A 16,261-nucleotide genomic window follows, 5' to 3' on the forward strand; every position below is an offset into this window, starting at 1 on the left:
AGGAAATAAGTCATTGCGTCAAGACGTTTCAAAAGCAGGTCTGTTTTCAGCGCAAAGTCTAAAATCAGTTCCTGCATTTGCAGTTTGGAGATTCCACTAGTAGGTTCATGTCCAAATTCTGAAAATATAATGGAACATATAATTATTTCCCTGAAAATCACTGTTGTAACCGTTTTATAAATTTAAAACTTTCTAGAGGTCTGTATTTTTTCAGTTATCGTGATCATCATTATTATGTTTAGGTTTAATTTAAATTTTATTTATAATCTCATTTACAGTATATTGCTATTTTGAATTTTGGATTTGGTATATATATATATATATATATATATATATATATATATATATATATATATACATTTTTACCTGTCTGTTGTGATTCTATTATTGTTTCATTTAATGTGTAATTTTAATTTAGAAATATTTTTGGTTTGATTTTTGTGTGTGTGTTTCAATAAAATTATTCAAATTTTCTAAATCAAAATTGACTGGTAGTAGTAAAGTGCGTGCAAAATCACTCTATCCATTGCCAAACCTGGAAGGCTGATACAATCACTGTTAATTCTAGCCATGATTTGTGTGTCAGTAGATGTAAATTATTGATTGGAAAGACTTTGTTATTGGAGCCTTCATCCAAATCTTGAAGAGAACTAAATTTCCCATGCATATAAAAGAAGCATGTCACTGTCATAGAAATATGTCTGACATTCAACAAGGACGCAGTTAATGCACAAAAGAACGTAAGTCTATATTGCTATTATTCTAATTCATTGCATACAGCTCATTGACCCTACCAAATTCTTATGAATGTGCTGTCTTCGTTTATATCACTAGAGCTTGACCCAGCCCATTAGCGCTTTGCACATGCATACAATTTCTCTACTTGTGCCCAGACTTAACGCACACTTGCACAAAAATACCAAAACTTCATGACTATACCCATTGACTTTGGGCATATGACATAAAGCATAGCCCTGCACTTAGTGCTATAGGGCCCTGAAATCAAAATGGATCACCGAAATATATGTATGGCATTTTTCATATTGAAAAACCTAAGTAAAACTAAAAGCAGGTAATATGTGTTTTATTATATTAGTACATGTAAATTAAATAATTAATTCTACCTTGTGTTCATTTAGTAAAAAAATGGAGGAAACATGTATTGATTATTTTTAACTAGATTTATCATATTTTACTTCTGGCAATTAGCATGTAAAACCTAAATTGCTGTAATGGTGATTTGGTTAAAATTATGGTTCTTTTTCAATAAATAAATAAAAACCAAAAAAACTAAAAAATCTTTTTAAATCATGTCTGAGAAAATATAAATACTGAGATGTATAATGAACCTTGAAATTAGGCCAGCCCTAAATACCTTTCTATTATCACACTCCACTTCTATTACCAACTATTATTGTTATAGTATCATATGTGATAACTGCCGACCTATTGCAAATGTGGATGCACAATAATTGTCATTGCTATGTTAGGAGTAGGTCAGAGGATTAGTCAGTCTTCCAGCATTAAATTATCAATAATCTGTAATTGCAGGTGAACGTTACTCGGGAGGATACACCCAATGGGACCCCGGTCTATCTGCGAGCGTTGGGTAAAGGAGATTGGTTTGGAGAAAAAGCCCTTCAAGGGTAAGGAAGACAACTTCCTTGCACTCTACTTATACAGAGCAGAAAGCACAGCTGGCCCCTGTCTGTCTTTGTAAAGTGACAATTGACATCAATTATGAGCTCAATGGATCGGTTGCTGCAGGGACATGTCTAATGGGCTGTTAACTGAGAAAAATCAAATGCCCATCCATCAAGCATCTGTTTTGAGATGTGTTGCAGCAGGACTGCTTTTCTCAGGAATATTTAAAGTAAACTTCCAAAATTGTAAAACTGGACCTTTTTTACTCTCTTGCGTAATGCGTGTTCATGATTAAATATTTTTTTTTATGGATTTAATTGCATGATTAACCGATTAATTTATAGAATTGATCACAATGTGTCAATATTGTGCACCTGATGTGCATAGAGCCTGCCTTTAAAATGAAGAGCATGCCTCACCTCAAGTGTCCGGTCTCAAACTCCAATGCATGCATGCTGGTATCCTCGCAGGTCCAGAAATGAACCCTACTGCGGGTTAGTTGAGTTGCCCGAAAGGGCAGCATGCATGGCGGCCAACGCATTTTATCAACTCAGCCAATCAGAATTTACAGTCAGAACTATTTGTTTTAGAAAGGATTGTAATTGTAGTTCATGTTGACTTTGGCCTGATATGAAATATCGGTCATATTTGACGCTTTATTTGCAAGGTTACCATTTAATGGACTGGGAGACACAGAGGAACCACTGCACTTGGCAAGAGTTAATTCGAAGAGAAGATGAGACCATCTGTGTCAGAACAGTCAGACGCTCACCCAGTTCTCCACATGCCAATTTCTCACAGGACCGATCGGTTATGAATCTCATCCCCCACTTTATATTCTATATTCCTACTCTATTTCCAATGCAGCTGATTCAGTAGAGGCCAACTACCGGCAACCTCACTCACTCAAGTATTCCTATTACAAATGTCGAGTTGAGAACAAATAATTTGAGAACTTGAGAACAAATAATTTGATTCTTCAATGAATCATTCAGACCAGTTTTGTGAACTGTATCAACTTATTCATTAAATGAACAGACCTAAAGTATGACTCGTTCATAAATTTGTACGAAACAATACTTCTCTCATGAACACACCAAACAAAGAGAGTGAGAGTGTATGTCAAGTGTATTAAATTGAGTATCAACTTAAATTTTGGTCTGTTCCTCACACAAAGTTAGCATATGGCTTCCGAAGACTTGTAATAGAGTATGACTGTTCTGAATCACTTTTATGTTACTTAAAGGAATATTAAAACACAAATTAAGCTCAATTGACAGCATTTGTGACAATGTTTTTTGTTGTTTTTTTCCAATATGGAATGCCCAATTCCCACTACTTAGAAGGTCCTTGTGGTGGTGCGGTTACTCACTTCAATCCGGGTGGCAGAGTACAAGTCTCAGTTGTCTCCGCTTCTGAGACGGTCAATCCGCGCATCTTATCATGTGGCTCGTTGTGCACGACACCGCAGAAACTCCCAGAATGTGGAGGCTCATGCTACTCTCCGCAATCCACACTCAATTCACCATGCGCCCCATTGAGAGCGAGAACTGCTCATCGTGACCAGAAGGAGGTTACCCCATGTGACTCTACCCTCCCTAGTAACCGGGACAATTTTGTTGCTTAGGAGACCTGGCTGGAGTCACTCAGCACACCCTGGATTCAGACTCGCGACTCCAGGGGTGGTAGTCAGCATCAATACTCGCAGAGCTACCCAGGACCCTTCTGTGACATAATGTTTATTACCACAAAAAATCATTAAAATCATCCTTCCTTAAGCAAAATCTAGGTGACAGTGAGGCACTTACAATGGAAGTGAATGGGGATCATGTTAACATGCACGTTGTTTATATCTTTTGGATATACTTTTGAAACAGTAAGTATTTAACATTCAAAATTTGGCCTTCATTCACTTCCATTGTAAGTGCCTCACTTTAACACTGTAAGAAAAGGAGGGACGAGTTGAAATATTATTTTTTTCAACATCATGCTGAAAATGCTGTAAATTAAGCTCAGCTAGGATAGAACTCAGAATATTCCTTTAAATGTAATTTAAATGTGTGCCCGGTTTTTTTTCAACAAGAGTGGCCAAGATATTCTTTAAAAATGCATATTTTTGAATAGCATGAGGGTGAGTAAATAATAACATTTTGGAGTGAATGTTTTATTAATGTTACATTGTTTATTCATTTTTGAAACTTTTTGGATCAGCTATTTGAAAGAGATGGAAACAGAATGTATGCAGTGAGGACCCCTAGTGGAGATTATAGGAAAGCACGCATTAGTGGTGGTGGTTGTGACAAACAATAATGCATTTTATTGTTATTGTTGGGTAATTACCCTAATGGATTTGAATAGTGGTATACACAGAAAATGTGTTCTTCAGTATTTTTGCATTTCACTCCCTGAGCATGCATCAGAGCACATGGCTGGTGTTGTGCAGCTGAAATTGAGCTTGTCATTGACCCAGAATAAGGGGCAACCTGCTAATGGACAAGTATAAAAGGCTTTCAGAATGCACTCAAAATATAAAGCTCTTGCAGGGAAAATTAAATATTTTTCAGGATTAGTTTTTTATGAAAAATAGCTAGGGTAGGCTCAGGCCAAAGGACGCGTGGGAAGAGAGGAACTCTTATGATGAAAGCTTTAATAAAAGAGGACATACTCTGAGCATATTTGAACTCAGACATTCAAGAAGACTTGATAAACCATTGCAGATTTGCTTTTAACTATTTGTCTGGGGCAATATCTTGTAAATAACATACTAAATAAAAAGATTAATAATGTAAGCATATTTAAACTGAGTTAAACTGAACTAAGTTGGATCATAATTCTCACACTTATGTTACATTTAGCTTGGCTAGTATGCAGTTTACAATGCAATAAAAATTTTTATCAGCTGGAGCTCAATAACCCCTCTGGTTCAGTGTGGTGTGCCAGCATGTGAAGCAGGATAGAGTCACATTCAGTATTGTTTCTGAGCTACCTGCTTAGATCAAAAGAGTAGAGAGAGGCGGGCAGCTGTGGAACTAAATCTGTGTGTGGAGAGACTGGTACTTATCATTACAGCTTGAAATTTCTATTTGTATTTATTAAATTTTCTTTCCCCGTCTGTCGCTCACTTCGACATTGTGTCGAAAAAGCGACACTAGGGGTCTCTCTTGAGTACCGAATATACCTCTGATCTATGAAAAAGGCCAATGAGAAATTGGCAGACAGAATTTGCAAGTTCCCGCCCCCGGACATTCGGGTATCAGCCAGCCTATCCTCGGGAGCCCCCCAAGCTGGATGAGCTTGCCGCTGCATTGGAGATGCCAGTGTGGGGTTGGACTGGAACCCTCTGTAAAAAGAAAGCCGTCGTGACTGATCCCTTTCTTCACGGAGGTGCATGATGAGCTGACGACTGCATGGAGAGCACCCCTCTCGACTCGGCACAAAGCCCCTCGCTCATCCGCTCTCACTACGCTCGATGGCGGAGCGGTCCAGGGTACACAGTGATTCCCCAGATGGACAGGGCGGTTGTGATCCATCTATGCACCGAGAATGCCACCACCTGGCGGGGTCGCCCTGTGCTTCCCTACAAGGCCTGTAGGACGACGTCGTCACTGGCCGCCAAAGCCTACAGTGCCACCAGACAGGCCGCTTCCGCCCTGCATGCCATGGCCCTCCTGCAAATCCACCAGGCCAAGGCACTCAAAAGATCTGCACGTGGGTAGTCCTGATCCCGACGTGCTGCATGAACATCGCTCAGCGACTGGCCTCACCCTCAGGGCCACAAAGGCCACAGCGCAGTCACTCGGGCAGGCGATTGCCACACTTGTGGTTGAGGAACGTCATCTGTGGCTGAACTTGGTCGAGATACGTGAGACGGACAAGACACGCTTCCTCGACGCCCCTGTCTCCCAGTTCGGCCTCTCCGGCGACACCATCAAGGACTTCACCCAGCAGTTCTCCGCGGTGAAAAAGCAGACGGAGGCCATCTCATACATCCTGCCCCACTGCAAACCTGCCGCCACGGGCCATGCCCCGTCCGCTCACCAAGGGCGTCCTCCTGCGGCTAAGAAACGCGCAACTCCGCCTCAACCCGGGCCCAGCTCTCAGCCCCTGCTTCGAGCCCCCCGCAGGCAGTGCACGCCCCCTGTCTCATGGATTTAAAAAAAGACAGTGGGTTACGGCCAATCTTGGACTTGCAAATTCTAACTTGCATTCGGCATCAAGATTGGTTTGCAACAGTATACCTGAAGGACGCGTATTTCCACATCTCCATTCTGCCTCGACACCAACCCTTCTTACGGTTTGCGTTTGACGGCCAGGCATATTAGTACATGGTCCTCCTCTCTTGCCTGTCCCTGTCCCCTCGCGTCTTCACCAAGGTTGCAGAGGCAACCCTTGCCCCCCTACGGGAAGTGGGCATCCGCATACTCAACTCAGCCATCTAGGACTTCAGGTCAACTGGGTAAAAAGCAAGCTCTCTCCGGTTCAGAGCATCTCTTTTCTCGGTTTGGAGTTAGACTCTGTCTCAGTGTTAGCTCGCCTCACAACCGAGCGCACACAGGCAGTGCTCAGGTGCAGCGCTGCTCGGGTTGATGCATATGAGACTGTTCCAGCACTGGCTTCAGACTCCAGTCCTGAGATGGGTATGGTGCCGCGGCACATACTGTGTGTTAATCAACCCTTCCTGCTGTCAGACTTTCAACCCTTGGAGAGACCTCTGTTTTTCTGCGGACTGGAGTCCCCCTATAGCAGGTGTCCAGACGTATCATAGTCAACACAGACGCCTCTCAACTGGGTTAGACACAATCAACCAAGGCAGAGCTCCCTCTACCAGGCAGCTTTACGCCCTCTAGTGCCGTCTGTTTGCAAATTGGTGTTCTTCCAGATCTGAAGACCCACAGAGATGCGCAGTTCGTCAGTGCTTTCATTCCTGCAGGAGAGGCTGGAGGGGAGGCTGTCCCCCTCCACCCTGAAGGTGTATGTCGCTGCTATCGCAGTAGACGGCAAGTCCCTTGGTAAGCACGACTTGATTATCAGGTTCCATAAGAGGCACCCGGAGGTTGAACCCTTCCCGGCCAAGCTTGTTCCCCTCCTGGGCTCTCTCAGTGGTCCTCTCGGGCCATCAGAGACCCCCCTTGAGCCGCTTGACTCAGTTGAGCTGATAGCGTTAGCCTCCATCAAGAGGGATGGGGACCTGAAAGCGTTCTCTGTCGGCGACACCTGCCTGGAGTTCAGTCCGGCACATACTCACGTTACCCTGAGGCTGTGACTGGGCTACGTGCACAAGGTTCCTCCGACCCCCTTCAGGGACCAGGTCGTGAACCTGTGGGAGGAGGCAGATCCAGCTTTTTCGTGCTGTGTCCGTTATGTGCTTTGCGTACCCATGTGGACTGCACGCAGGGCTCTAGATGCTCTGAGCAGCTCTTTGTCTGCTTTGGCGGATGGCGGAAAAGGGAACGCTGTCTCCAAACAAAGTTTGTTGATGCTATCCCCTAGCCTATCACACCCAGGCCGTGTCCCCCCCCAAACCCTTGCAGGTTCAAGCACACTCTACGAGAAGTGTGGCATCCTCGTGGGCACTGGCCAATGGCATATCCCTTTCAGACATCTGCAGAGCAGCGGGCTGGGCAACACCCAACATCTTTGCTAGGTTCTACAACCACAGGTTTGAGTCGGTCTCATCATGTGTTTTGACAGGTCAGAGACGGTCGAACTCGGTAATACAGAAAAACCGACTGGGTGTTCTGCTTGCATCTTGCACCCTTCACCAAGCTGATCCAGTGTGCCTTCCTCCCAGGTGAGCCAGCAAGCTCTCGCTTCCTGGATGCTCTTCCTCCCTAGCCCTCTGGCCACAGATTCAGCGGAGGAATTCGCCGCCAGACTCAACACGAGTCGAGTGCTCCATGTTGGACTTGGGCTCCACATGCATAGTTCCCGCCTCAGGCAACTCCCTGTGAGGTATTTTCCACGGTACGGTCCCCCCGCTGGCAGGACCCGCGTCTCACTTGGGCAGTCCTCGCTGCCCCCTGGTCGCCGTGTCTGTAGCAACTCCTCCCTTGTCAGGCAGGATCTACCACCGCACCATGTCCACAGTGGGCTTGACAACCCCTGTGTGTTTAAGCCACAAGTTACCTCCCCCAGTCTTGGCAGGTTGTGGTCTCCACAGGGCCTTTTCCCCCTAAAAGAATAGGAATGGGAAAGTACGCCTTCCCCGACACAGGAAGGAATGAGACATTGAGACATTGCCACGTCACTATCCCTACCACTGTAATGCGCCGTATCCGTATTCTCGGCTCCTCAATGAAAACCTGCCTGACATTCGCTCCCCGCTTCCCTTTATACCCGTATGTCCGGGGGCGGGGCATGCAGAGGTAAGCGAGACTCTCAGAAGAGACCCCTTGTGTCACTACAATCGACACAATGAGGTTACAACAATAACCATGACGTTTTCTTGCATTGTTTTTTTTTTTAATAACCTGTTTTTTTTACCTTTATCAGCATATTGTTGTGCATGTAAGACAAGTACAGTAAAAATTTACATTTTAAATTATTGTAGTAGGATTACTGTTACTGACTTTAAGGTAATTACTTTTAGTTCATTCATAATACATATAAAATAGTCAAATTAAAATATGAATCTTGTTAAAATATTAACTAGAATGCTGATATCCTTATGCCATTTAAGGGATTAAGTGAAAGCGGTTTAACACACCTGGGTTCCCTTTGGTGGAACTCGAGCTTCATATGAACGCTGTGGGACACCGTTCGAGTGTCACTTGGTCTGAAGCCCTTACAATCACGGCAATTTATTGACTGTTGGAGCTAATGTGACGCCCCCAGGGAGCTACATCACAGTCTCTTAAATGTGCTTGCTTTCACACATCGAGTCAGATTTTCTGTTCGCACAATCTCATCTAGCCATGATGTTGTACTTAAACAGTTGGCTACTACTATTCGTATGGCGTGAATGTATATCATTACCATATTGTTCATACACAGCCTCGGTTATGTGCATAACATTGATTCCTGAGTGGGAATGAGATGCTGCGTAGTGGGCTAAAGCACATAACTGTTAATCAGAAGGTCACTGGTTCGATCCCCACAGCCACCACCATTGTGTCCTTGAGCAAGGCACTTAAAGAGCAACATGCAGGTTGGACACCACTATATAGCATAGTGTATGGTGATGATAAAACAACTAGATTTTCTGAACTGGAGTAATATATATTTAGCCATTAACGATATTTTGAGATAAATTGTGATAAAATAACTTCCGCGTCTATAAAGCACTAACCGGAAGTGACGAAGGGCGAGGGAGTCTGGTCAAGTTCAAGCTCAGGTTACAATGGATGCGAATGAAGAAACCGAGTTCTCCGGTGTGGACAAACATGCCTATGATGGCCCACAGGCCTATAATTATGAGCCTCCTAGGCGAGATAGAAGCCAGGGGGAGATCAGGGGGAGGAACAATGGGCAGAGGAGAGAAGTAGAGTTGTGGTGTGAAGAAAACCAGTGGCGAATAGGGCAAGTGACTTGGTGAGTTAATGTAAGTTAGCACCGTGGCTAACGCTGGTTCATCTACTGTAGGGCTAGTACCTTGGTGTTATGCAATAAATCTGCTTTAGCAAACATACGTTCAACCTTGTTCTTGATTAAACATCCATTTAGATTGTCTTAATTTAAGCCAGCAACGTTTTTTCTTCTCATATTCTACGCTGACAGTGATTATGCCGTCCATCCAAGCTGGTTAGCACTATCTACACATTGACCTAATGTTAGCTACATTGACTAATGACCATGCCATAACAACAAATAAATAATGACAATACCTAAGCTACAATAACAAGTCTAATGGCGCTTTTCCACTGCATGGTACGGCTCGCTTCGCTTTTTCTCTGATGGCTTTTTGTTGGCTAGGTGTTTGTGCGGACATTGTGAGTCTATGGCGTCGGATGGCCTCAGCATGTGTTGTCGAGAGGTGGATGCCTATTGGGCCGTAGTTGAGGGTTTAGTTCCGGCCACGGATATTACCTGCCTGACTCTCCATCCCGGCTTTGATGCGTGTTGCCTCAACCCGTTTTCGCTGCAGGTAGCATACCTCAACTTCAGGCAGGAGCATGGCCCTCTCCAAGTCAACAGACCAGAGTATGTTTAGACGAAGTTTTAACACCATTATTATATTATTATACACATAATCTATTATAGTTGTCAGTTTTCTACACAAACTTTATGTCAAAAGAATGTGCATTAGTGATGCTGAGGGTTTAGCATATTTTCAAACTCAGATGTGCATACATACTTGAGGCTCTACAATTAACATTACCATTATGGAATAGAATAACAGAAAATGTTACATCAAATACTTCCATCACTTGAGTGTAGTGAATATAACAGGATTGTTAAATATTATGATTGCCCCCTAGGCAATTCCGATACACAGCCTACAGGCAGGCGGTCCGATGGGCATATGGGTTTCTGGGCAGGGAGATCAGGAAGGCGATACCTGCTTGTGTTGTGGTCGCAATTAGGAGGCAGTTTCCAGAGGAAGGAGGAACATACAGAGGCTTCCAATGGCCCCATATGGAAGGCAATCAATAAATATGTATTTTTGTACAAAATAAACACAAAATCACACAAATTGTCTTGGGTGTATAAAATGTATTTCTGTCTCCATTGTTATTGAAGTGGAGGGCTGCTAAGAGAAGTCTGTAGTAAAAATGGTACACTTGAGTATTAGTATGTATACATGGTTATTTATTTATTCATGTTGTACCAGTCCAAGACTGTCAGTTGAAATGAACCTTATATTGTGAGAAAACGTGTTTTATTTGTTAAGAATATTTTGAGCTGTTTTCCCATAACTTTTGTAGTTTTACATACGTTTAAAAATATCAAAATTAATATTGATATCGCAATATTCATTATCGATGTCGCAATATCACTCTGCCAATATCGTTTAATCCTACCATTAACCTTCATCAACATTTACCTGCTGTACATTCCAAGAAAAGAGAAGCCGGTGTGCTTTGGCGCAAAGTGCAGGATAAGGGAATGGAATGCCTCCAAGGAAAATGTTTGGTGTTGTGGTGAGAGCTGTCGAATAACCTTCAGCAGGGCCTTTCTGGAAGCAACACTTTCCAACTTTATCGCAGCTGTTGATCCTATATAAAACAGTGTATTTTATAAGTACTATTATTATTATTAATACAAAACACTGACAAGGCATGACTACATTTAGTTCACATTTTTTACTTTTCATCGTTAATAAGGCTGTTGAACAAATATATAATTCAGACATGATGGGACCTGCAGAATGTCATTCTTCCTCTTCAAGTGGTTATGAGTTACATCTCTAAGGCAATTAGTAGTATACTCAAACAAAATCTTTGACAAGCACAATGCAAATGTGACCTCTGACCCCAATTGTACACTCTATTGTACCTGGTTCAAGCCACTGCTTGTTTCTTCCCTCTCCTTCCAGAGGTGGGTGTAGCGAAGGCTACCTTATAAGATGATATGGGCTGGTTTCAGGTGTGTTAGCAGTGTACCAGGTGTGTCGGTCAGAACACGACAGAGATGCAAGTAATCAACTTGAACTAGTTTATTATTGCAAGTATGTAAAGATGAACATCGGAGGGGGGAGCCAACCACTAACATACACTTTAATCAATAACTTCCAGGGACTGAGGCAGCGGCTTATGGACTGCAATGGGCTTTAGGGCGTTATGGGTGACCGTGAGTCATTCGGGCCTCCTTTGGCGAAATCCAGGGTGTTTAAAGAGCTCAGAGGAAATTATAGTTGGTGTAAGTCCTTGGAATAGTGTCAAACCAACAAGTAATCATGGAGATGTGAGCACAAGAGGCACATGTGGTCGAAGAAATGGAGTAATGTCACTGCTTATATAAGTGGGTGCCAAGCCTTGATCTGATGGGAGTGTAACATACGAATTGTGCTGGTATTGATGTGTGGTTTCCCTGTAACAGACCAAGAGCAGCACTATAATAACAGCAACACTGTTACACATTACTAAGTTAGAACTCTTACATATACCACATTACCATAGCATTAATATACAAACTATTGACTCCTCCCCTCATACATGAACATAATAATGAATGAACACAAGATATAATGTCACATTTACAAGCATTATTTTACTTATGTGACTCACAATTATATCTTCAATCGTTTTACTGTTATTATCTATCAACATGAATTATCTAAGAACACTGTAGATCGACATATAGGTTATGAGATATAGCACGGATGAATTAGCATCATACATAGCAGCACCCGGCTGATAACTGTGTCATAACACAACGAGTGCAGATCAGCAAACAGTACTCACTCTTATAAGACGCACAGAAGCACAATATACACTTGATCCGAGGCTGATAACCAATGTTATTCGTCTTTTCCAGCGCCTTTAGATGGGATAACTGCCATCTGAGGTGATATGCTTTGCTCTGTGAGGAATTGTTTTATTCTGAGCTCGTGAGCGCGTCGCCCTTTCATAATAAAAGTCCCCAATAATGTTTAGCGCTACAACGCTCTTAATCTTCTCAAATAGCCTTTTGCACAGCCACCCCCAAATTGCATGCAATTTGCTCACGTAAAAGGCTCATCCTAAATTTGAAGCCGTCGGAGGGCATTCCTCATTCTCCTCAGCATCTGGGATGACCGGAAGAGTAATAAGCCGGGCAACTGGCCAGGTATATACTCTGTCTCTGACTTGCACGTCCGCGGATCGTACATGACCATCTGCACTCGGATGTACTTTAACCACTCTGCCAACTGGCCAAAGTGCCCTGGGGAACTGGGGGTCCATCAACAGGACTACTGAATCCACTGTCAGATCAGCTTGGGCACCATGCCACTTCTGCCTGCATTGGAGGGTTGGCAGGTAGCACCTGATGAACCTTGCCCAGAAGTGATCTGCTATAACTTGGCAGTGTCGCCATCTCTGCCGGCTTAGTCCCTCGCTCTTAGGGTAAACAACTGGAGGAAGTGCTCCATCAAGCCGCCCCATCAAGAGGACATTAGGAGTCACGACATCCAAGTCAGCAACACTGGATGAGGTATAGCCCAAAGGTTTGGTATTCAGTATTGCCTCAACCTCCAGTAAGGTAGTATGTAGTACCTCCTCAGAGAGAGGTTGGACTCCTATGACAGTATAGAGTGCTGTCTTGACCGACTTGATCTCCCTTTCCCATGTTCCCCCGAAGTGAGGAGCTGCAGGGGGGTTGAAGTGGAAATCAATCTTCTGCCTGGCTAGGAGTCGTTGGAGGTCGGAGGACATGCTGTTAAAAGACTCACGGAGCTCCTTCTCTCCTGCCTTTAAGTTCGTACCCTGGTTGGAATAGAGTTCAGCTGGGGTCCCTCTTCGAGCGATGAACCGCCTGAGGCTCATCAGGAAGGAGTCTGCATCCATACTGTGCAGGATGTCCAGATGCACCGCCCGGGTGGTAAGACACTTATAGATGATTCCCCATCTCTTCTCTGAGCGTCGTCCTATTTTGACTTGAAAAGGCCCGAAGCAGTCGACACCTGTAGAGTAGAATGGCGGTTTGTATAGGCGTAGACGGGCCACAGGTAGGTCGGCCATCTTCGGGACTAACGGCTTAGATTTCCATCTTCGGCACTCCTTACACTGGTGTTGTACCCTCCGAACTGCCTCCCTGCCACGGAGAATCCAGAAAACCCGGCACATCTCTGCGAATACTCGCTCAGGACCCGGATGACAGAGACGAACATCGTAGTCCTGGATAAGGAGCTTTGTTGCTGGATGCAAGGGGTCCAGGACAATAGGATGTTTGAACGCAGGGTCTAACCATTCGGCACGTCGGAGTCTTCCTCCAACTCGTATGATTCCCTCGCCGGGGTCCAGCTCCGGGGACAGGGTTAGGAGACGACTACTTCGGAGTACCGCTTTCCCTGCCTTTAGGTGACGCAACTCCTCTGGAAAGCACTCAGCCTGAACTCTCCGGAAGATAGTCATCTCGGCCTGCCGGTAGTCTGCTGCTATCAAGGGCTCATCTTGGTCTGCCGCCCCATGTACCTCCTGTGCTACGGACTCGACCATATCCTTCCAGGACTCGTATGATTGGCCCAGGTGGGTCTCCTGTCTGTCTGCTCTAGATATCACCCCACACGAAGCAGACTTCTTGTACTCCGTGATATCCTCTTCTGGTGCCTCTCCAGGTGAGGATGGCCATTCAGCAGGTCCCTTGAGGAGGAAGGATGGCCCTTGGCTCCAGCGGTTAGGCACAGCCAATTCTGCCAGGGTTTTCCCACGGGTCACATCATCCGCTGGGTTCTGCGCGGAGTCAACATAGCGCCAGGTACTTTCTCCTGTCAGATCCTGGATCTCAGAGACACGTGTTCCCACGAAAACCTTGAAGCGGCATGATTCCGATTGCAACCAGGCTAACACTGTTGTCGAATCGCTCCAGAGGATTGTCCGATCCGTCTTCAACGTCAATTCTCTCTCTAATGTCTTTGCCAATTGGGCAGCGGTTAAGGCACCACAGAGCTCTAGGCGGGGAATGGAATGCTGTCGCCGGGGTGCTACCCTGGATCTAGCCGCCAGGAATGCCAGGTAAACCCGTCCCTGAGTATCTTGTGTTCTCAGATAAGAGACTGATCCGTAAGCCCTTTCAGAGGCGTCACTGAACACGTGGATCTGTCTGGAGGCCACCATCTGATCGGCTTGAGCTGAAGCATAGTGCCGGGATAATGAGATGCGTGGCAGCAGATGTAACTCTGATTCCCACTCCTTCCATGCTTTCTGCAGATCCTGAGGGATAAGTGGGTCATCCCACTCCCGCGGCTTGTCCCACATGCTCTGGACGATCATCTTAGCGCGGGTCGTGTAAGGTGCAATGAATCCCAAGGGGTCATATTGTCGGGCGAGCACCTTGTAAACATTCCTCATTGTGAGTGCTCCATACTCTAGAGGTCGGCTTTTGTAACCTAAGGTGTCTGTCTCCCAGTGCCAGCTGAGTCCAAGGGCTGGTTCAGAAAGTTCAGGTTCATCGTGCGAAAGCCATCGCTCCATGCTGTCGGACCTCGCCTCTGCAGGTAGGTGTCTGAGGACATCAGGTATGTTGCAGGCCCACTGCCTGATCTCAAACCCTCCAGATGCTAGCACTTCCCTGAGCCGGTCCACCAGCTCCTTAGCTTCCTCTGCTGTGTGCACACTCTGAAGACAGTTGTCCACGTAGAAACAGCGCTCCACTGAATGCCTGACTCCTTCTCCCGGCCCCCCATGTTCCTTTGCATGCATTTGGAGGGCAAAGGTGGCACAACACGGTGAACACGCAGTGCCAAATGGTAAGACCTGCCACTCAAAGACATCAGGGGGGTTTTCACTCTTCATGTCTCTCCAGATGAACCTGAGGAGCGACCGATCTTCTGGTAAGAGCTGAACCTGGTGGAACATGCCTCTAATGTCACCACTGACTGCTACCGCATGTTCCCTGAAGCGCAGTAAAACACCTAGAAGAGAGGACCCCAATGTCGGCCCAGGAAGGAGGGCATCATTGAGGCTTCGACCTCGGAATTGGAAGGAGCAGTTAAAGACCAAACGACTCTTTCCATTATGGCTCACTAAATGGTGGGGTATATACCACGACTCATCTTTGGTTAAGGCTTCCCTTTGGTCAATCTTCTTGACTGCTCCCGTCTCCACCAACTTGTGGATCGCAGCACAATACTCATCGGCTCGTAGGGGGTTCCGGGCCAAGCGTCTCTCCAGACTTCTGAGGCTGGGTAACACAGCTTCCTTGGGAGCTTGGAGAGGGGGAATGTCTCGCTTCCGTAGCAGAGGTGTGGCATATCTGTGGATACCTGCGACCTGTACTCGCCTTGTCTTGACCTCTAGGAGCTCCACTGCTTCCTTATCCTGCTTTGACCTCATTGCCAGTTTACCACTCTGGTATGGCAGTGTGTCCATCTTCCAAAGCTTCTCCACATTCTGCATCAGCTCCGTCGTCTGGGGTGAGACACTAGTGAAGAGACACTGCTGGGTGCTCGGTGCCCACTGTGTAAGGTGTGCAGGTCCTTGAAGCGTCCATCCCAGTCTCGTGCGAATGGCAGCCGGACCTCCAGGAGGGCCCATTTTCACCGGCTCGATAGGGTTAAGTAGATGGGGTAGTCAGCGCCAATTAACACGAGTGGCTTAACGTGATCGAATGCCTCGAGGGGAAGATCCGCCAGGTGTTTGTACTTCCTCTTCAAGCTGACGATGGGGTAGGAGTGGTCTGCTAGACCCAAGCGTTGAGAGGTGAAGGCCTCCACTATCCGAAATGCTCTCCTGGGATTGGTAAAGGATGAGATCTTAAATGAGACAGCAGCTCCCTTCAGGGTTTGGACTTCCTGCCTAATCGTGTGGAGAGCAAGGTCCTCAGGCTTCTTCTGCAAACCCAATTTATCAACTGCCTCGGGGAGGAGCATTGTGCGCTCTGAACCATCATCCAGAACCACGTAAGTGTCTAGTGTCCCGTCCCTGTTGCGCAGGAGAACTCTGACGACTTTCAGCAGAACGCGAGAGTGGGCCGATGGTCTGTCCAGGTAGAGAACCTCTGTGCTAGTGCTCACCAGACAGCTTTCAGCCTTCGGCTG

General features: G+C 45.6%; 1 protein-coding gene across 4 annotated transcripts in view; it reads left to right on the plus strand.

Annotated features, from left to right (window-relative positions):
- The window catches only part of LOC127633378 (cGMP-dependent protein kinase 1), a 280,392-nt gene that overhangs the window by 183,262 nt on the left and 80,869 nt on the right, over window positions 1–16,261 (plus strand). For 3 of the 4 annotated variants that reach the window (XM_052112424.1, XM_052112425.1, XM_052112423.1), the window contains one exon: window positions 1,552–1,646. The exons of the other annotated variant lie outside the window; for it this stretch is intronic. In XM_052112424.1, the coding sequence (XP_051968384.1) occupies window positions 1,552–1,646 (95 nt within the window). The remainder of the gene's footprint in view (window positions 1–1,551; window positions 1,647–16,261) is intronic. 4 annotated transcript variants of the gene reach the window in all.

This window comes from Xyrauchen texanus, chromosome 40, assembly GCF_025860055.1.
Source record: "Xyrauchen texanus isolate HMW12.3.18 chromosome 40, RBS_HiC_50CHRs, whole genome shotgun sequence".
Lineage (NCBI taxonomy): Eukaryota > Metazoa > Chordata > Actinopteri > Cypriniformes > Catostomidae > Xyrauchen > Xyrauchen texanus.